This window comes from Diabrotica virgifera, chromosome 4 (genome assembly GCF_917563875.1).
Source record: "Diabrotica virgifera virgifera chromosome 4, PGI_DIABVI_V3a".
Lineage (NCBI taxonomy): Eukaryota > Metazoa > Arthropoda > Insecta > Coleoptera > Chrysomelidae > Diabrotica > Diabrotica virgifera.
Genome location: NC_065446.1, coordinates 258,956,140 through 258,978,592, shown reverse-complemented (window position 1 = coordinate 258,978,592; position 22,453 = coordinate 258,956,140). Strand labels below are relative to the sequence as shown.

At 31.8% G+C, this 22,453-nt stretch overlaps 1 protein-coding gene across 8 annotated transcripts in view; it reads left to right on the top strand.

The window, feature by feature from the left end:
• The window catches only part of LOC126884134 (titin), a 74,993-nt gene that overhangs the window by 10,348 nt on the left and 42,192 nt on the right, over positions 1 to 22,453 (top strand). For 4 of the 8 annotated variants that reach the window (XM_050649984.1, XM_050649992.1, XM_050649986.1 and 1 more), the window contains 6 exons: positions 2,991 to 3,389; positions 3,440 to 3,546; positions 7,265 to 7,416; positions 13,995 to 14,198; positions 16,153 to 16,504; positions 16,561 to 16,758. In XM_050649984.1, coding sequence (XP_050505941.1) covers positions 2,991 to 3,389; positions 3,440 to 3,546; positions 7,265 to 7,416; positions 13,995 to 14,198; positions 16,153 to 16,504; positions 16,561 to 16,758 — 1,412 coding nt within the window. The remainder of the gene's footprint in view (positions 1 to 2,990; positions 3,390 to 3,439; positions 3,547 to 7,264; positions 7,417 to 13,994; positions 14,199 to 16,152; positions 16,505 to 16,560; positions 16,759 to 22,453) is intronic. The other 4 variants (XM_050649989.1, XM_050649988.1, XM_050649987.1 and 1 more) reach the window with 4 other exon arrangements.

The following is a 22,453-nucleotide window of genomic DNA, read 5'->3' as shown; positions in this document are numbered from 1 at the left end:
TGCTCAAACAAAATGACTTGATGACTAAATGTTTACTTATGTAGTCAATATAACTGAATATGTATGGACCCTGACGGTACCTGGATATAATTTTGAAGGATGTTAACCACAGGTGTTGTGCACATACATGTACATACATAAAAATATTTGGAAAAACAATATTTTGTTCTTGAAAACTTAGAAAAAGATGGAGTTTGATTTTCTTTGTCATTACTCTGGGCTAATTAGCAAAATACAAGGAAAAGTTATTTACCAGCAATTTTATTGCTGGAATCGAATCTTATTATTGTATGTATTAATAATATAGATATGCAAAGTCCGCAGATAGTGTGCTACTTTTTTTATAAACAAAATGGGGCCCGAAAATCGTGTTTTTTTCAATTTTTGCTCTATAACTCCAAAGATTTTAACTTTAGACCAAAAACACCCAAATAATAATTCACCGCAATTAAATTCTGCATAGAGACGTGTTTTTTCCGATTTACTTCGACGAAAACTTTCCCAGGAAAAAGCGGGTTTTCCAACAAAATCTTTAATTTTCAAATAAACTTTTAGATAAGTAGTTGTTAATCAATAATTAAATAACTTGGTAACGCAAAAGCCCTTTCCGTATATATTATAATTCCAGAAGCCTATGGAGATTGAATGAACAGTTTAGCAACAATTAAAATGTAAATTAAAAATTTACGGTCGCTATAATAACGACAATAATTATGATGCATAAGAATAACTATGATTTTTTCATAAAAAGACACTATACCTATCTAATGTACTTTACAGAATTGAAACTGGACTATTTAAGCGGCCTCAGGAATATTTTAAAATTATAAACAATTTTTTGGTTTATAAACAAATAGAATATCTCGAGAAATATTAAACTAAATTAAATTGCGAAAACGGTATTCGAAAGACAGCGTCAGGACGCTTCTTTTAAAATAAAAAACGTTTAATTACGACGAGTGATTCCTGAGATACAATCGGTCAAAGTTGACCGGAATTTACGGCAAAGATATAAACAATAGGATCATAATTTTCAAACCATCACCTTTTTATTTTTGTCCTCTTTCTCCACACCAATTTTCATATCTTTAAAATCCTCATAACATATATTATTATAATAAAAACTATCGATAATACGTGTGAAAATTTGCCAAAAATAGCAAAATTCCAATCAAAAATTAGGTTGGAGAAAATGTAACCCTCAAAGTTCAAAATCGGTATACGTTAACAAAATGCATTTTCTCGGCTTCCCATGGAGCAATTTCCTTCATTCTTTTTTTGTTCCCTAATAACTCGAGTAGAGCCATCGAACTAACGCATTATTAAATGTAAAACTTGCTTTTGTTTTGTTATAATAGATTAATTTATTTATAAGAACAGAAAATTACATATTTTTTCCAGTTGTAGGCTTTTTTTTAGATAAACTTACTACAAGTGTACCTTTTAAAGTTAAAAACATAAATATTCTCATTTGAAAGCTGTATAATTACTTAAACAATTTTTATTTAAACAAATTAAAATATTGTGTTATAATAAATAAATTAATTTATTATAACAAAACAAAAGCAAGTTTGACATTTAATAATGCGTTAGTTCGATGGTTCTACTCGAGTTACTTGGGAACAAAAAAAGAATGAAGGAAATTGCTCCATGGGAAGCCGAGAAAATGCATTTTTTTTAACGTATACCGATTTTGAACTTTGAGGGTTACATTTTCTCCAACCTAATTTTTGATTGGAATTTTGCTATTTTTCTCAATTTTCACACGTATTATCGATAGTTTTTATTATAATAATATATGTTATGAGGATTTTAAAGATATGAAAATTGGTGTGGAAAAACAGGACAAAAATAAAAAGGTAACGGTTTGAAAATTATGATCCTATTGTTGATATCTTTGCCGTAAATTTCGGTCAACTTTGACCGGTTGTATCTCAGGAACTACTCGTCATAATTAAACGTTTTTTCTTTTAAAAGAAGCGTCCTGACGCTGTCTTTCGAATACCGTTTTCACAATTTAATTTAGTTTAATATTTCCCGAGATATTCTATTTGCTTATAAGCCAAAAAGTTTTTTTAAATTTTAAAATATTCCTGAGGCCGCTTAAATAGTCCAATTTCAATTCTGTAAAGTACATTAGATAGGTATAGTGTCTTTTTATGAAAAAATCATAGTTATTCTTATGCATCATAATTATTGTCGTTATTATAGCGACCGTAAATTTTTAATTAACATTTCAATTGTTGCTAAACTGTTCATTCAATTTCCATCGGCTTCTGGAATTATAATATATATGGAATGGGCTTTTACGTTACCAAGTTATTTAATTATTGATTAACAACTATTTATCTAAAAGTTTAGTTGAAAATTAAAGATTTTGTTGGAAAAACCCGCTTTTTCCGGGGAAAGTTTTCGTCGAAGTAAATCGGAAAAAACACGTTTCTATGCAGAATTTAATTGAGGTGAATTTTTATTTGGGTGTTTTTGGTCTAAAGTTAAAATCTTTGGAGTTATAGAGCAAAAATTGAAAAAAAAAACACGATTTTCGGGCGTCATTTTGTTTATAAAAAAAGTAGCACACTATCTGCGGACTTTGCATATCTATATTATTAATATATACAATCATAAGATTCGATTCCAGCAATAAAATTGCTGGTAAATAACTTTTCCCAAAAATGGCCTATTCTCCGATAATCAGCCCAGACTACATTGAATGTGCCGATTTAAGCACGGTGGATGACAAATTTGGAGATATAGGTTTAATGTAATTAATAATGGTAGATTTAATGGTAATAAAATGTCAAAATTGAAAAAAAAATAGTGGATTTTCCCAGTACACCCACGTATTATACATAGTTGATAATGACGACAGAATTGGTGCAAGGTTTGAAATTATCTTTCAAAACCAACATTCAAATTTTCATGTGCCCATTTCCTCGGAGTAGGCTATTGTTTATTTCTTTTTTTTTTCTGACTATTTGCTATTTTAGATGCTCAACAAGATCTTGGAAAGGTAGATGTGCTTGTGTGTGGCAATTGCCATCAAGTATTCCACTTCGTAGAAGAATTCAAGACCCACAAGTCAAAAATTTGCTCGACAAAGTCAAACTCAACATTATCAAACGACAGTAACTCACAAGTTTGGGCGTTCACTTTATGGAAAACAAAACAAGTGAAAGAGGAGCCCGGACGAGGACAAACCCAATGGGAGCTGTACAAAACGTGGTGTGCTCTACCAGAAAGTGACAAAACTTCGTGGATATCAGCCGGGGAGCTTCTGCAGTATTGCCACAAGTTGGAGACTGCCAAGGTGACCGAAGTCAAGGTACATAACAAACCCGTTGCTAAAGATGACAAAGATCCACTTTCTTTGGATGGTTTCGGTAAAAGTAATAAGACTGTGAAATTGTGAAAATTTTTAATAATTCTTTCATTTTAGCAGATAGTAATAAGGAAAATTCCTCAGTTGATAATTCTAAATCACCTTTGCTCGATGTAAAACGAACAGTTATTAATAAACCTAAACCTGTTCCTACGGTTCCGAAGGTAACATATTGTCGATTTTCAACTGTTGTTGTTGTGCTTTGTTTAATTATTGCTTGCGATTGCAACTGTAGCCCTATCTTTATTTGCATGGTAATATAGATAAGCTGAGAATGTGGTGAAGACGTCAAAATATCTACCAAAGGCTAGAGTTGTCATTTTTTCACATACAGTAAAACCTCCGTTAACCGAAATAATTGGGCCGTTTCGGATAACAAGAATTTCGGTTAAAAAAATAACATTGTTTTTGTATTCTTCTTGTATCAAATTACATAGTATTCTTGATCAAAGTTGGTATTAAAAAATACTATGAGGTGATTTCGTAATGTGTAGTATATTTAATTCCTTTCTTTAGTTGTATAAAAGCAATGTTGACAAATTAACATCGAATTGTTTCCATTTTGCGATAAAAATTTACTTTTTATTGACAAAATTATTGAAACTGCCATCCGTTTCGGTTAAAAAGGTTTCGGTTAACGGAGGTTTTACTGTAATATGAGGCCCCTAGAACACAAGGGGTCTAAGTGACAATTTTAGAAAATAGGTTTTAAATACAAAAATGGACTCTCAAACACATAGAAAACATGGTGGCTTCAAACTTTCTACATAAACTAACAATAAAATGATCAAAAATGACATGTCATTAAAAACATGCTTAGTACCTACCTAGATTTTTTAAATTTGTCTTGAGCTTTGAACAAAGTTTTCTTTAAACTTTACACTTACACCCCTTGTGTTCTAATGGTCTCATATAGGATCACTTTTATTGGGTCTGTTTTTTTACCATAAAGGTGATACTTTTCATAAAAAAAAGTTACAAAATTCTTAGTTTTTCTTACTATAATCTAAAATAATCTCATTTGTTTTTTCCTATTCATTTTGTCATTATCATTTTATATGTTATCATTCTTGGCTTTGTCTATACACCTTTATTGTAAGGAATAGTGGTATTGGTATGTTCGGTTGATTCAATTTGTAAAAAATTTCTTTCGTTTTCGTACTTAGTTGCATTTTGGATCGAAATAATCATTTAAAAAAATTTATTGTGGGAAAATACTACCAGAGGTACAGAAAATACATACATACATAATAATCAAAAAGCTCTTATACCTGTAGGTGTCAAGGAGGTACAGAAAAACTATGTACAGGGTGTTTGGTAAAGAATGGGCCATAGCTTAACCTCAGGTTCCTGAGGTTAAAATAGGCCGATTTAAGCTAACTTACCTTAGTACAAAGTTTATAATAACCGAGATACAGGGTGTCAAAGTTAAACTTTTTTTTTATTTATTATTGAATATTTCCTGACAGGTATGAGATAACAACATGAAATTTGGTATGTGTGGGTTTTTTGGGTCGAGAAAACCAAATTTCCATACCAAAAATTATGCATTGCCCAGAGGGCGCCACATACGCCTTTCAGCACTCATTTATTACGTTCAATTTTTTTATCCCTCACTCTGTATAATTTTGACATTAAAATTTTTATTCTCCTATTAGTTTTACTTAAAAAAGATATACTTCTTTCATCTCACTAAACTCAACCGTTTTCGAGATAAACGCATTTTAAATCTGCGATACACCATCATTTTTAGCATAATATCATTGTAGTTACACCCGAAAAATAACTTAAAACCATAAAATTATCCAAAAATGTATCGCAAATTTCTTCAAATGGAATTTGCGATGCAATGACATAAAGTTGAGAACTGGCACAATTATTATGGTTTTAAGTTATTTTTCGGGTGTAACTACAATGATATTATGCTAAAAATGATAGTGAATCGCAGATTTAAAATGCGTTTATCTCGAAAACGGTTGAGTTTAGGGAGATGAAAAAAGTATACCTATTTTAAGTAAAACTAATAGGAGAATAAAAATTTTAATGTCAAAATTATACAGAGTGAGGGATAAAAAAAATGAACGTAATAAATGAGTGCTGAAAGGCGTATGTGGCGCCCTCTAGGCAATACATAATTTTTGGTAGGGAATTTAGTTTTCTCGACCCAAAAAACCCCCACATACCAAATTTCATGTTGTTATCTCATACCTTTCAGGAAATATTCAATAATAAATAAAAAAAAAGTTTAACTTTGACACCCTGTATCTCGGTTATTTTAAACTTAGTACTAAGGTAAGTTAGCTTAAATCGGTCTATTTTAACCTCAGAAACCTGAGGTTAAGCTATGGCCCATTCTTTACCAAACATAAAGGTAGTATATTAAAAATTGATTTCATAAACAAATAATTGAACTTAATAATTATTACTTATCTGTAACTACTTGTACACCGCAGCTATACGAAACTGAAAAATGAATTTTTGAAGTTATACTTCTTTATGCGCAATTGGGAGTGAATTTTTATTATCCTGGGCGCATGCGCACACAGACAGTATGGAGTTCGTTGCTAAATCTTGCAAGTTATGTATGTATCAGTGCAAAAAGATGTGGAAAGAATATATTAGTGTTTTTAGTAAATATATTTATTATAATTTTTGTGTCTTTGGATTTGTCTTCCTGGGGAGTAAGAGAATAAGTATTATTAAAACGTTTTTATATTTATATTTCACTTCGTCTATTTGTTGGCGTGATTTGTCATTATGTCCGAGAAACCATATAAATAGTGTGGTCGTGGGATATTGGCAGAGCATTCGACTACAGATCGAAAGGTCCCGGGTACAAATGCAGAGCAATGCTATTTTTTTTTTAATTTTTGGTATTGTTTTAATAAAATTTTTTGGAAAGTCATAAGTATTAAAATTAGTTTAATATCTAAATAAAATAAAAATAAACTGTTTAAAATATATTTATTTCGTTGAAATCATATAATAGAAGTATATCTTCTTACGTGCGTACAAAGTACACATACATTCTTTTTTTTTTATTTATTTTTTTTTTATTTCGATCCAAAGACATTGAACATCTTAGAACATCTTAGAATGGTCTTTATGTTTTTTAAAATTTCTATGTCAGTAGTTTTAGCAGTAGTTTTAAAAACGAAATTCAGCGTTTCTTTTTTTTAGTTCAGAGAAATAAGATTTTTTTCGTGACTGACAGTTGTTGTGAGTAGTATGGACCTCTATAACAAGAACCTGTATGTTTCCTGCAGTCGATTTTTTGGACTTATTTAGTTATTGACAAATTAAGGTCAAAAAACTGACTTGACAGTTTTCGCCAGCGCTGTTAGTGGTAGTTTTGTGCATTGAATTTGAACAATTTTATCAGAAAAGTACAAGTTTCAAACCGCGAGAGAGCGCTATCGTCGAAACTCACAGCCAATTGTCAAATATTGCCACTGTTGCCAAAGTTTCGCAGAACTTTCGAAAAAGGGTATGATACTATTTCCCGAAGTTATATTGATGACGCGCTACTGTATGCTCTTAATAACTTTTTTAAAATGAACTTAGAACCTTCGTATTATATGGAATGTTGGTTAAAATACACTCATTGAACAATTGAACATATAGCTTCTTTTTATAGAGGTCCATACTACTCAAGGTTTACCTGGCAGGGTCAGTGTCACAAACACTGTACTAATTTGCTTATTTCCCTGAAAACTATTTTGCTTTTTCATCAACTTATAACCTTGGTAGAGTTTTCGTAGTTTATCACCATTCGATAGATACAAAACCGATTGTTATGTAGTTAATTTTTCACATTTTCACTTATTTTGATTTCTCAAAGTCATTCTGTCGAAATTTTTCTATGTTAATGTCAATTTTTAGATAAATAACAACAGTGCTAACACTAACAAGGCCATGAGATCTGCTCCAAATCTAGATAAAAGCGAATACGCTGTGGAAAAAATTGCAGCAAAGAGGTTTAACCCCAAGAAGAAGACTTGGGAGTACCAAATTAAGTGGGAGCACTTCACAAGGTAAGTTTTCTTCTTTTTCTAGTGAACTACTAATGAAGGTTGGCTATAAGCATTCTTTCTTCTATTCCTAAAATTCTAGAGAGTATAATATGTGACTCTATTAAAACACCTTTATGCAATGTACTAATTGAAGAGCAACATGGTTTTCTTTCAGGTAGATCAACTTCTACAAATCTTTTACTTTTCACGCAATACATATCTGATGCTTTGGAAAGGAGACTACAGGTGGATTCGAATTATACAGATTTCTCCAAAGCATTTGACACTGTGAATCATAAATTGTTGTGTAACAAGCTTAAAGCTATTGGATTTACGGGCAATCTGTATAACTGGTTATGTAGTTACCTAACTAGCAGAATACAACTTGTTAAAATTAAACACTTTCAATCTAGTGAAATTTCCGTAACATCTGGTGTTCCACAAGGAAGCCACTTAGGGTCTTTCCTTTTTAATATAATTGTTAATGACATTAAATCTCAAATTAACTCTAAATTTCTGCTATTTGCTGATGATTTAAAAATCTATAGAATTATCGAATCCGTCTCAGATTATGAAAAACTTCAAAACGATATTAACACAATTATGGCATGGTGCAATTGGAACCAAGTGAGCATTAATGTTGGAAAATGTTACATTATTAGTTTCTGTAGAAGAATTAACAACCTCTTTTATAATTACAAATTAGCTGAAGAACCACTGAAGGCTGTATCAACTGTAAGAGATCTAGGTGTTCAATTAGATTCCAAACTAAATTTTTGCGCTCATTTTGATTATGTGAATAACCAGGCATTTAAAATGTTAGGCTTCATTATTAGAACTTCTAGATGTTTGCATAACATTAATTCCATCAGACTGATTTACATTTCCCTAGTTAGATCTGTTCTTGAGTATTGCTCAGTTGTTTGGTCATTCACTTATGAAGTCCATATAGCCAAGCTTGAAAAAGTCCAAAATAAATTCATTAGGTACTTAAGTTTTAAATTACACAAACCTTTAAGTGACCATTCCTACTCAGAAATTAGAAATAAATTAAACCTTCCTAGGCTATCTTCCAGACGGATGTATGCTGATGTTTTGTTTCTTCATAAACTACTGAATTCAAAAATTAATTGCAATGATCTACTGTCTCTAATTGACTTTAATGTTCCCTCTAGACTAGAGTTACTAGAACATCCCAAAATTTTGCAATTAAATTTCATCGCTGCAACTTTGGTAGGCATTCTCCGCTGAGTAGAATAATAATTCTAAATGGAAATAGAATAGACTTTGATTTGTTGCTGTGCCCTTCGAAAAATGTTTGTAGAGTGTTTAAAAAAATTTTGTAATTTTAGTGATTTTTCTCTTAAGTTAATAGTTTTTGTTATATAAGCGATTGAAATCGGCCATTTTTAACCCTAAATCGGACATTTATCTAAAAATTTCAAAGTTGCCAAGGTAGGTAGATATTCTTTAAACATTGATTGATGAAATCCCAAAGAGTTTTTTGCAATACAATATCGGAAACGCCTTTGTTTTTTTTAATTGCTAATCAAGCGGGCGCGACACTTTATTATAAGTGAGGACATTTGAGTTTGCATAAATGCAGGTCGATTTTTATTTTTAAATTAGGACTTTTTGGCATATATATAATACGAGTGACGTCATTCATCTGAGCGTGATGACGTAATCGATGATTTTTTTAAATGAGAGTAGGGGTTGTGTGATAGCTCATTTGAAAGGTTATTTAATTATCTATTCACTAATATAAACATTAACATAATTATTTATACAGGGTGTACAAAAAATTTTTTTTATTAAATTAACTTTGATTAAATTTGGCAAATAGAAGAATTTTTTTGTACACCCTGTATAAATAATTATGTTAATGTTTATATTACTGAATAGAGAATTAGATAACCTTTCAAATGAGCTATCACGCAACCCCTACTCTTATTTAAAAGAATCATCGATTACGTCATCACGCCCAGATGGATGACGTCACTAGTATTATATATATGCCAAAAACTCCTAATTCAAAAATAAAAATCGACCTGTCTGAGGATTTCTCTTGAAATTTGCCCATTCTCGACATAATGAATTTATGCAAACTCAAACGTCCTCACTTATAATACAGTGTCGCGCCCGCTTGATTAGCAATTAAAAAAAACAAAGAGGTTTTCGATATTTTACTGCAAAAAACTCTTCGGGATTTCATCAATCAATGTTTAAAGAATATCTACGTACCTTGGCAACTTTGAAATTTTTAGATAAATGTCCGATTTACGGTTAAAAATTGCCGATTTCGCAATTTTCAATCGCTTATATAACAAAAACTAATAACTTAAGAGAAAAATCACTAAAGACGTTTTCTGTTTGGAATGATTCAAAAAGCCTAAAAAAATTTGTTTGATGCAAAAAGAATAATTTTAGGAAAAACCCCTAATCTTTCCCCTCGCCTGGCAAGGACTTATGCTCTTCAAAATCGCCTGTCATTGTACACATTTCTTCTAAATGACTTACTCAAACACATACTTAAATTTAAACCTTACAGGAAAAAGTTTATTTTACCCCCTAAATTTGCACTTTTCGATTCACCTGGTAGATACACGTGCACCGCTGAGGCCTACCAGGTCATGGTTTTTAGCCTGGGTATGCTATGAATTATCACTAGAAAAATTTCTAGCCTTATAGGACGACCGTTAGTCGGAGGGTTCACTAGCTCTTAGACTATAATCTTACTTAACCATATACAAATATGTGGCGGATTCGACAAATATTCAAAATATCTCGATAAACACTGGCTTATCGAAAAATTACTCAAAAATGTTTTAAAAACATTGTAGTGAACTAATGTCAACACAATATTAATTTAATTGGAACGTACACAAAAGTTTGGGGGGTTTAAGGAAACAAAACCCCCATAAAATTTTTATGGGGTTCACAAATTTCACTTTAATTTTTTGAAGTTATACTTCTTTAGGCGCGATTGAGAGTAAAATTTCATAATTCTGCGCGCATGCGCACACAGACAGTATATACTTAGTTGCAATGAATTGTTCAGAATTAAAAAACGTCTCTGAACTCTGGAGAGGAAGCAGATAAGAGGTAGAGCATTGGATAGAGATCGAGAGGTCGCGGGTTCAAATCCCGGACGATTCACGTTTTTTTTTTAATTTTTGGTAGTTTTAATAAAACATTTTTGAACATGGTAGGTAAGAAAGTTAGTTTATTATTTAAATAAAATGCAAATATAAACAGGTATATTTATTTCTTTGAAATTATATAATAGAAGTATAATTTCTTACGTGCGTACAAAGTACACACACATTCTTTTTTTTTAAGATGTAGGTGCTATAAGAATGCCACATGTCCATTTTCAATAAAAAATATCTAATAGTTTTCGATATATGAAAAAAATTCGATTTTCATTTTGTAACTTCAAAGGGCTGTAACTTTTTTTGTGCGCACTATTGTATATAGGTATGTGAGGTTCAATCAACCTATTTTTGACTACAGAATCTGTGGTATAATTTATGACCAATCTTTTCGGGACACCCTGCATAAGAGTTATTTAAATATCTGGTCATTGTAGAACCATATACTGTGGTGGAATACCTGGAGCATTAGTTGTTTTTGTAACATGTAATGTCAAAATTTTAATTTTAATTATGGTAATTGTTCTATGTACTTTAGATTTATACAATCTCTTTTCTTTTTACTTGACGTTATTTGCTTGCTCAAATATGTAAAAATTTTGTGCAAATAAAAATTATTCTATTCTATTCTATCTTCAAAAAGGCTGCTCTTGATTGCTTTATTCTTGATCGAATTTCTGATTTCGGATTTGGATTTTCCGTAATCCAAACTCTTAAGTATATCATTTTGTCCACTTGTTCGATATCTTCATTTTTTATCTGGATCCTTGTTAGGACTTTACCCGTCTTGCTGATTACCATGGTTTTTGTTTTCTTTTTGTTTATTGTTAAACCAAACTGTTACCCAGTATCACAAATTGGGTTTAGAAGCGTCTGCAGGTCTCTCTCACTTTCAGCGATAATGACTGTATTGTCGGCATAACGAATGTTATCTATAGTTTCATCATTTATCTTGATCCCTTCTGTGCTGTTTTCAAGTGCTTGTGTAAATAACTCTTTGGCGTATATATTAAATAGTAATGGTGAAAGTACACATCCGTCTCACTCCTCGTATCTGTTGTGCATCAGTGCTATTTCCATCTAATATTACAACAGCCTCCTAAGTGAGTGGAAAAAAGATAGTAGAGAAGGTAAAAAACATCACAACCTATGAACGACGACCTAAAGGAAACTACGGACTAATCCACCGCGTAAAATGGATAAAAGAGCTCATAGTATTTGAGCGACATGTACCGGGTGTCCCAATAAGAATGGCTCTCGGCCATATCTCAGGAACCTTTTATAGTAGAGCTTTGAAATAAAAAATTTTATAACAAAAGTTGCCTCAGGAAAAGCCTGGAAATTATTTTCATAATTGTGGGACCACCGCTAGAGGGCGTAATTGAATAACAAAAATTAAAAAATCTAAATTTTACAGAATTTTCCTAATGAAGGGGCACTGGAAATCCGATCGTCGTATTCTTCATAAAATTCTACGCATATTTGATTTGACAAGTTTAGGTCTACCTTTGGAAATAAGAGGTGGGGGTGAGTGGGAACCTTGTTATGAAAAACTGGCTGTGAGTCCGGTTCTGCTTAATCAAATTTTGCAAACTTGGTCTTGTTGAAGACAGATCTTTTTCGTCAATGTAAAAGTTATGATTTCGAACCAACTTACTGAGTAATATGCCAGCTAGAAGGCGTTATTTAATTTTTTTCAGAAATCTAGTGTTCCTTGGAAAATATTAAATACAAACATGCCTTTTTAATACCATATTACAAAATTAGACAAAATTAGCAACAGAATAGCGAAAACCGCATGTTAATACCTTTTTTCTATCTCGAGATATCTTACAAAACGTGTAAATTTAAAAACATAACTGTTACTGTCACCGGTAAACGAAATAATTCATTAAAAGTAGTGTGCTATGGAGACAACAAAGAAACATTTTCCAGCTGTCAACGTATATTAGGTCTTTTCAACGCTTCTCATTTGTTTCGAGCCTCGTTCATATCTCGTATATTAATATTATACATGGATTATACGGCATATGACAGAGGCTCGAAACAAATGAGAAGCGTTGAAAAGCCCTATTACAAAGAAATAAAAACAACTATTTAGTGATGACATAAACGTTCAAATTTTTGCCCATCATTTTCGTTGCAAACATTTACTCTTTCAAGAGTAGATTGAACAGCAGTCTCAATTTCTGCTCTCGATATGCTTTGAATGGCGTTCAGTATTCTCTGGATAATGTATTCTAGAGTAGTGTATGATGGGCAACAATTTGAATATTTAGGTCGTCACTAAGTAGTTCTTTTTGTTCTGTGTTATATTTAATTTTAATAGTATTGTTTCTCTTTATATTGTTGTTTTAATTAATTATATTTTCATACGTTGACATCTGGAAAATGTTATTTTGTTTTTTTCCACAGCACACTACTTTTCATTAACTTAGTTTACCGGTGATGGTAACAGTTATGTATAAAATTTACACGTTTCTCGAGATATCTTGAGATAGACAAAAGGTATCGACATGCGGTTTTCGCTATTCTATTGCTAATTTAATCTAATTTTATAAAGTATGATTAAAAATGCATACTTGTATTTAATATTTTCCAAAGAAAACTAGATTTCTGAAAAAAATTAAATAACGCCTCCCAGCTGGCTTATTACTTATTAGGATGGTTCAAAACTATCACGCTTACATTGAAGAAAAAGATCTGTCTTCAACAAGACCAAGTTTTCAAAATTTGATTTAGCAGAACCGGACTTACAGCCATTTTTTCATAACAAGGTTCCCACTCACCCCCACCTCTTATTTGCAAAGGTAGAGTTAAACTTGTTAAATCAAATATGCGCAGAATTTTATGAAAAATACAGTAATCGGATTTCCGGTGCCCCTTCATTGGGAAAATTTTGTAAAATTTAGATTTTTTTATTTTTGATATTCAATTACGCCCTCTAGCGGTGGACCCACAATTATGAAAATAATTTCCAGGCTTTTCCTGAGGCAACTTTTGTTATAAAATTTTTTATTTCAAAGCTCTACTATAAACCGTTCCTGAGATATGGCCGAGGGCCATTCTTATTGGGACACCCGGTACTCTAACAAGAGTGAACGGTCCATATATATATTACAACAGCCTCTTGATTCCAATAAGGATTTCTTACATGTTAATATCATTTGTGTCGGGTCCTTTTCGCTTTATACATTCCATGAGAATTTTATGTTTAACTTTGTCGAAAGCTTTCTCATAAGTCATAATCTATAAAAGCGACGAAAAGATCTTTTTGTTGGTCTCGGCATTTTTGGGCAAGAGTTGTGAAACTATACAGAGCTTCTACTGTTCCGAAACCATTACGAAAGCCAAGCTGTCTATTACGCATATCCGCTTCACACTTTCTAAGTTATAAATTATCTTTTTGAATGCGAGTTTGCTTTAATTATGTTTGTTTTTTAGTGAACACAACACCTGGGAACCTTTATCAAATCTCAATCACTGCAGACAAATGGTGGATGAGTTCGAAGAACAACTGAAGAAATTGAAAGCGGAAAAGGCCAAGCAACAACAAATCGCTGCAGCTGCTAGCAAAAATACTCCCAAAGTGAAGCAGATAGTCTCAGCGGTCAGTTCACCTTCACTAGCCGGAACAGGACCTAAAAAGTAAGTCTATATTCTATGACATTTGATATCACAATTAAAAGTTAAAAAGTAAATCTATAATTGACAGAAACAATCATTTAATATTTCTTTACTTTTTATAACACATTTTTGACATTGACATGACATTTGGCATAATTTTCAACATTGGCAAGGGATATTCAATTGGGCGTCTGATACGATATTTATGACATTTTGTATCATGATATGGTTCTCAAACTATTTTCTCACTTACTGTAAGTGAATATCACTATCACTGTGTCATTTGTGTGTATCTGATGTTATTGATACATTCCTTATTAATTCGAATTCCGACTTAAACATCATCTACTGCTTCTTAAAAGATTTCCTCAGAGTATATGTTGAACAGCAGTGGTGATAGTATACTTCCCTGTTGGACCCCACATTTGATTTTGATATTGTGGGACTTTCCTGTCCAGATAGACGATGTCTGATTTGAGTATATTGCTGATAATTCTTAGATCACTGGTGTTTATTCCATTATTGATTTCAATCTTTGAAATAGCATTTGTATACTAAAGAGAGCCTCTCTCGTACTCACTGCATTCTATTATGTAGTATACAGAGTGAGTTTTATGTATGGAAACACTCAATTATCTCGAAAACGGCTTTCACGATTTTTATAGATTTTGGTAGGTAGGGCTTTTCTAATGCGGCCGATATTATAGTCCTAATTACATTGTTGTCATATTTTCCGTTTTTCTGGAAATCTAATGAACTTTCTTATTTCAAATAGAACACCCTGTATATTTTTTGCGTTTTGAAGTCCTTGAAGAGATACCGATTATTTTTCATGTTATATTCCCTATACCTAAATACCATAGGTTCGAAGTTATTGCTACATTTATTTAAAAAAAAAATTAAACAAATTATAAAAATAATTTTTTTTGGCCCGGGTTTTAGGTTGTTTGGATCATTGGGAACAAAAAAGATCTTTTGTAATTTTTCTCTAAAATAATCGTTTCTGAGTTATAAACAATTTAAAACTGAAAAAAAATCGAATAATGACGATTTTCAAGGTTCAAGAACACAAATTAACAATGTTATTTTTGTAACTGCGCAGTACCCAGATTCAAGCTCAAGGCTTTTTTTATCAGCTAGCGATACGTAATTTGAGATTGTTTCATTTTAAAACATTGTTTTTTAGTTGTTAATGCAGCCCGATCGCTCGTCCTCTCATATGCACTTCATTAAAAATCAAAAAGCAATGTTATACAATAAAAGGAGGCAAAAAATCTTTTGGCAAGCTATTAGAAGAGTTGGGCTTGAATTTAGGCACTTTAAAATTTTAAAAATTATATTTTTTACTTTTGTTCTTGAACCTTGAAAATCGTCATTATTCGATTTTTTTCAGTTTTAAATTGTTTATAACTCGGAAACGATTAATTTCAAAGAAACGTTACAAAAGATCTTTTTTGTTCCCAATGATCCAAACAACCTAAAATAGTGTTTACCCGGGCCAAAAAAATTGATTTTTATAATTTGTTTAAAATTGTTTTTTAAATAAATGTAGCAATAACTTCGAACCTATGGCATTTAGGTATAGGGAATATAACATGAAAAATAATCGGCATTTCTTAAGGATTTCAAAATGCAAAAAATATACGGGGTGTTCCATTTGAAATAAGAAAGTTCATTAGATTTCCAGAAAAACGGAAAATATGACAACAATGTTACTAGCACTATAATATCGGCCGCATTAGAAAACCCCTACCTATCAAAATATATAAAAATCATCCAAGCAGTGTTCGAGATAATTGAGTGTTTCCATACATAAAACTCACTCTGTATTATGGGAATTAACCATTTGTTATCTAGTATATTTATGGAAATTAACCATAATTTTAAAGGTTTTTCGACAGTAACTTCGAAAATAAAATTAAATACAGTAGTATCACAATTGACTTACTCGCATTTTCAATTTCCCTTTTTCCAGTCGTCCACAAAGAACGAGCAAACAAAAAGCTCTAGAGCAAGTAAAGTCGTGGTGCGGAAACATTTCAGACGAAGAGGGCATCAGTATGAAACGCCCTCGATCTCCGGACAGTGACGATTCCTTTAGCGAAAAAAGAATGAAGTTCGAAGAAATGTCCGAAGACTCAGACGGAGAAGTGTCAAAGCCTAAAATGCCATTGAGGAAAATCGCTCCCAAGCCACCAGCGTCTCCGTTGCAGGTGATCAAAAACGGCGTTGGTAAAAACACGCCTTTGCCGCAGAACATTCTCATACCGGACGCCAACGGGGTGGTTAGGATCAACCAGAAGCAGCTGCCTTCTTTGAGCACAGGAGTAAGTTGTCGTATTTCACAATTCCGTACAATTATATTCAAATTTGTCACTTTCAGGTATACATCATGTCGAAAACGGCTGGTATTATAAAATTGGACTCCAGCACATCTAAAGTAGCTACAAGCAGCGGCCAGATGATCGTGAAAGTGGCACCTAAAATTGGACAGACTCATATAAAAATCATGAAGAAAGATGGTACATCAACACAACAGGTTGTCCAAATGAGCCCTAAGAATATTCAACAAACACCAAAAGTAAGTAAATCTAAAAAAAAAATAGAAAACATTGGACTATTTGAGACTCTTTACACATACATATTTATTTTTTCATCATCATCATCAGTGGCATTACAGCTCTTTATGAGCCAAAGCCTTCTTCAGAGTATGCGGGTTCTCCACCCTCGGGAACATATTAGGGTAGTTTGGGGGTAGTTACCCCCTACCAATAGGGGTTGATGAATTAAACACTATTGATAACTACTTGTTTATTACCAACTATAAAGACCACAGTAAATAGTTGATGTGCTCGGGTGCATCTGAATTAAGAATGATAATTGCATTAATTAGAATGAATCACGATGCCTCGCTGTATGTATAAACAAACTTGTAACATGTAGTATGTTTATATTGTCGATTCAGCTTTGGCCATGACTTGCGAAAATATTGATTAGCTGATGACGCATTATTGCCGACTGGTGTTTCTAACAATCTAGGTGACCTACTTAATTGTAAACAAATGTGTATATTTTGGTTTTGTTTCTAGGACATTTAAGAATTAAATGAATATGTCTTGATCTTAATTTTGGATGTTGATAAACCCTTACATTCGCCCCTGCCTCTGGCAACTCTTCTCCATGCTCTAATTCCAATAGATTTCAAATCATTTACTAAGTTATGTTGGTACCTAAGTCTCTGTCTTCCTCTTGCTCGTTGTCCTATCTGCCCTCTTCGGTCAAAAACTTTTCTGACTATGGCATCTTCCTCTCGCCTGATTACATGACCTATCTATCAAAGGCGTGCTACCTTAATGAATTTTATAACGTCAGGTTCTCCAAAACTTCTATACAACTCAAAGTTGTAACGCATGCGCCACAAATCTTGTTCTTTTATGTCTCCATATGTAACAGTTAGAAATGGGGTGGAAGAAGAGTTCGAGTAGGATGAATACTACTTCTTAAATAGAAAGGGGTCTGGAGAAAAATTAGGGGATATTTCTAAAAGCTACTTGCTACGGCAGCTCATGGTTGTGCGGTGGCGGGTCATATGTAGTCCAGGGCGGATCTGTTTTGAGATGGACGTTGAGAGGTGACTCAAATTTTTTTGCAGAAATTGCTTGAAAATAAATCAAATAATAATATTTGAGTTATCCTCCCTCTCAAAAAGGTCCGGAACATTGTTTAAATAATCAAAATGTCAAAAATTGAAGGAAAAATTCGATTTTTTTCTTTGTTTTTTGATTATAACTTTAAAAGTATTCATTTCCGAGAAAAGTTGTACTGACATAAAAGTTGCATAATTCAATTTACTACAATATAGAATTGGTTAAAAATTTAAAAAATAGTAACCCTAGTTGCAAAATAGCAATAATTGCGAAAAAACCATACAAAAACAAGTATTCGCATTTTACGTTTTTCAACCATTTATGCTACACTTAGGAGCTTCATATTTCTCCCTGAAAAACTTTATGATACAGTAAAACAATACTGTAAATTTCATTAAGATCGGTTCAATAGATTTTGCAAAATAAATTTTGCAATACAGCTTTCGCAAAAAAAAATCATTTTTTCAAAATGTTACAGGACTGAAAGTAAAGCAGATAGCAAGTTGATTTTTTTTGCTTATAGAAATGTACTCTACCTTTCATTTGCAATTTTCAAAATTAAAATCGATTAATTACCACGGCGTCAGAAAATTTTTGAAATAAACAATAATTTTTGGTGCTACGCGCAGGACAGCTGTGTTCGATTCACACAGGTTGATTTCCACCAAAATTTCTTCTAATCTTTATCTAATATATTACTTTCTTACTCTATATTTTGTTGTATTTTAATATTTTAATTCCACAAAAATCAAACTAATTTTATTATTGTTTGTGAAATATTGTTTAAACAATTGAATATGTTTAAAAGTAATAAACTTTTATTATTTAAGTTAAAATATATGAACAAAGAAAGTTTTTGCTAATAAAAGTGTTATTTCAAAGGATAGAGTATGTGTATTTATTTTGCAATAAACAAATTTATTTATTTATATCAAAATGTCATAAAAATTAAAATGTATCAATCATTATAAAAGGTCATTGAAATGCCCAATCAGAGCAACCTATCCACTGTCCTGCGCGTAGCACCAATAATTAATGCTTATTTAAAAAAAATCCTGACACCGTGGTGTTAAGCGATTTTAATTTTGCAAAATTGCAAATGAATGGTACAGTACACTTCTATGTGCAAAAAAATTTTCAACTTGCTATCTGCTCTATTTTCAGTCCTGTAACATTTTGAAAAAATGAATTTTTTTTACGAAAGCTGGATTGCAAAATTTATTTTGCAAAATCTATTGAACCGATCTTAATGAAATTTACAGTATTGTTTTACTGTATCATAAAATTTTTTAAGGTGAAATATGAAGGTCCTAAGTGTAGCATAAATGGTTGAAAAACGTAAAATGCGAATACTTGTTTTTGTATGTTTTTTTTCAAAATTATTGCTATTTTGCAACAATTGTGAGTATTTCTTAAATTTTTAACTAATTCTATATTATAGGAAATTTAATTACGCAACTTTTATGTCAGTACAACTTTTCTCGGAAATGAATACTTTTAAAGTTATAATCAAAAAACCAAGAAAAAAATCGAATTTTTCCTTAATTTTTTGACATTTTGTTTATTTAAACAATGTTCCGGACCTTTTTGAGAGGGAGGATAACTCAAATATTATTATTTGATTTATTTTCAAGCAATTTCTGCAAAAAAATTTGAGTCACCTCTCAACGTCCAAATGTACTAATATTTTTACAGATCCGCCCTGGTCTAATGTTCGTTTAAGGAACTAGGGAGTATCAACTACTATTACCAAATGAAATAAGAGTACTTACACAGATATCCTAGGGTGTTTACATAGAAATGATCCTGGATATATTTCGTTTGAGGGCGCCTTACCAGGAGTTTCTTTTATACAATCAAATATTTTCTTAATATGTATACTCTAAAATACTTTTAAATGTGTGGTTAAAATTTTGCCAATAGGTAGTTGTAAATAAACAGGACAAATATAGTTATATATTTATTGAAAACTTTTCCTGTCAAACAACAAAACAAACATTAGATTTTATAGGTTACATTAGGTTTGTTCCAACACGACCGAGAACCGTCACGAAACGGTAACGCTTCTGCGCAGTAAACAAAATCCGTTCCAACAAAAATATGGTCGTCATCGGATCGTCCTTCCCACTGTTCCAACAAGAATTGTGATCTTTCGGTGACGGTTTCGTGATGATCATTTCAGTAATCGGGCAAATGCATAATGTGCTGGTTGGACTGACTTGCGCACTAGGATTTAATTCTTTAAAGTTTTTGAGCCTTTGATCGACTAAAAGCACACAAGCTGTCACCAACAAAAATGACAAATATATGATTACCGTCATGGGACGATAACTGGGCGATACAATTACGAACATGCGCACAACAAACGGTACAAGTAGTTTCGTGACGGTTTCTGGACCGTCCAAAAGTTCATGTTGGAACAAACCTATTGGCGATATTTACCTGTGACTAAAATATATCTACTTTCTATAAAATAGATATGGTGCACCAAAAAATAAGCAAATTAATTGTTTATTGACTTGATATCTGACACACTTAAGACATAATATAGCATTTATATTATTAAAAGGGAAAAATGTTTATTTTTACTGAAACTTGAAAATAACAACTGTCAGTTACGTCACTTGTCAAATATCATTCCAAAAATATTTATATGTCTCAATTAATTTTTATATGGTTAAATCACAATTTTGATTTAACAATCATTTTTATAATGATGGAAGCAAATATCTTTCTGATCCAATCAAAAGTTAACTTGTTATATTTTTATATTTTAAGTTCAAAAAAAAATATTTATATTCATCAAAAAAATTACTTTAATCCTTGAATCCAAATTTTATAATTAAAATAGTCACTATACCTTAAACTTTGAAAATATTCATCTGTCACATTACTTCACCATAGGAAAGTTTTGACAGATCACTCATACGTCACTCGACGGATGACTGGAACTTTCCACTGCTATGGTGATAATTATGTAGGTATTATACCATAACAAACAGGAAAATGCGAATTTACCTCTAGTTTTCTAATCCAGGAAACTTAGATTTAATCCATTACCATGTAACCATAACCAATATTAACCAGCTATAAAGGTTTCATAACAGCTCACCGGCTTCACAAAGGACTAGATACGCCACCATAAGTTTACAAAAGCGTATAATCCAATAATTCACTAATCAACAGAACTGCTACACTATCAAATGATCAAACCATTAAATATCTTCACCAAAAGAACTTTAATATATCTCAAATTTAACTTGGAAATTCTTTTGTGGAACAAAAAAATGCCGGTTAGAATCTAACTTTTTGACATGTTTATCGGTCTAAAACTATTTTGAGGCTCCTCGTTCTTTGCGATTCTCTCCAAATATTCTTACTCATGTCGTACCAACTTCGTATTTTCGTTCGTCGTAGCCAATCACGACTAACGATTTTTACGCGACATTTGAACAGGCCAATGACTGCTTTCTGGTTCTGTCACTAGAATATTCTAATGACAAAAACGTAATTTTCCCTACAAGAAGAACGCATGGCAAATTACCTCGATTTCCAAAACACGCATTTCTTCTTAGAATGTAACGGCTTATTTAATATTGTGAAACAGTTCAGGGGCGGATTAGAAATTTTATTTGACTTGAATTTCTATAAAGAACTGACAAAAATATTTGGATTTACTTAGAAAGGGATTGTAAAAACTATATAAATTAATATATTTATATTTCCGCTGGTTTTATAAATGTTATACATACATATATTCGTCTTGGAATTTTTCGCTCAAAACATTTGAGCAGTTCTCGGTCATTCTGTGTAACTGACGAAGTTTCTCAACCATATGTTAGCACTGGTCTTGTTAGTGTTTTGTAGACAATCAATTTAATTTTTCTAGGCATTTTTGAGGCCATCTGTCTTCTTAAGCCATAGTAAACGGGCCTAGGCGGGTAAGATGATGAAAACTGCCCCCAACTCGATTCGAATTCCATATGAGTCACCGTTTAGCATATATAGTGAAACTCACTTTCTGAAATTTTTAGCCCCCTAGGTGGCCATGTGACCCACCTAGAGCCTAATTAGGCTTTTTATGTTTTTATTTTTTATCTCAGCCGCATCGAGAGCTAGCGAAAAACTTTAAATAAAAAAGTTAAGTTTCAAAAAGTTCTGTCCGAATTTTTTTTTAATTTTTGGCGGGAAATTTAAATTTTAGAACGATTTTAAAATTTTAATGAGTATAAAAAATAACTTTCGTTATCACGAAAAAAATATATAACGTGTATTTTTGCATAATGTTTAAATTTTAGAACGATTTTAAAATTTTAATGAGTATAAAAAATAACTTTCGTTATCACGAAAAAAATATATAACGTGTATTTTTGCATAATGTTTCACTCTGAATTTTTGCAGATTTTTAAAATTGGTGAAACGCACTTTTAAAAATAAAACCGCATTTTTTGTACAGGGTGTTTCAAAAAAGGTAACACCGTCACTAAGATAGGTAAAAAACTGAAAAATAATTGAGGTTTTCTTAATAAAAAATTTTTGTAACGCCATCCATTTTCAATATCCAGGGCGTTGAAGAAAACAAAATTTTACACATTTTTTACGATTTTGCCGAAACTCTTGGCAACGTTG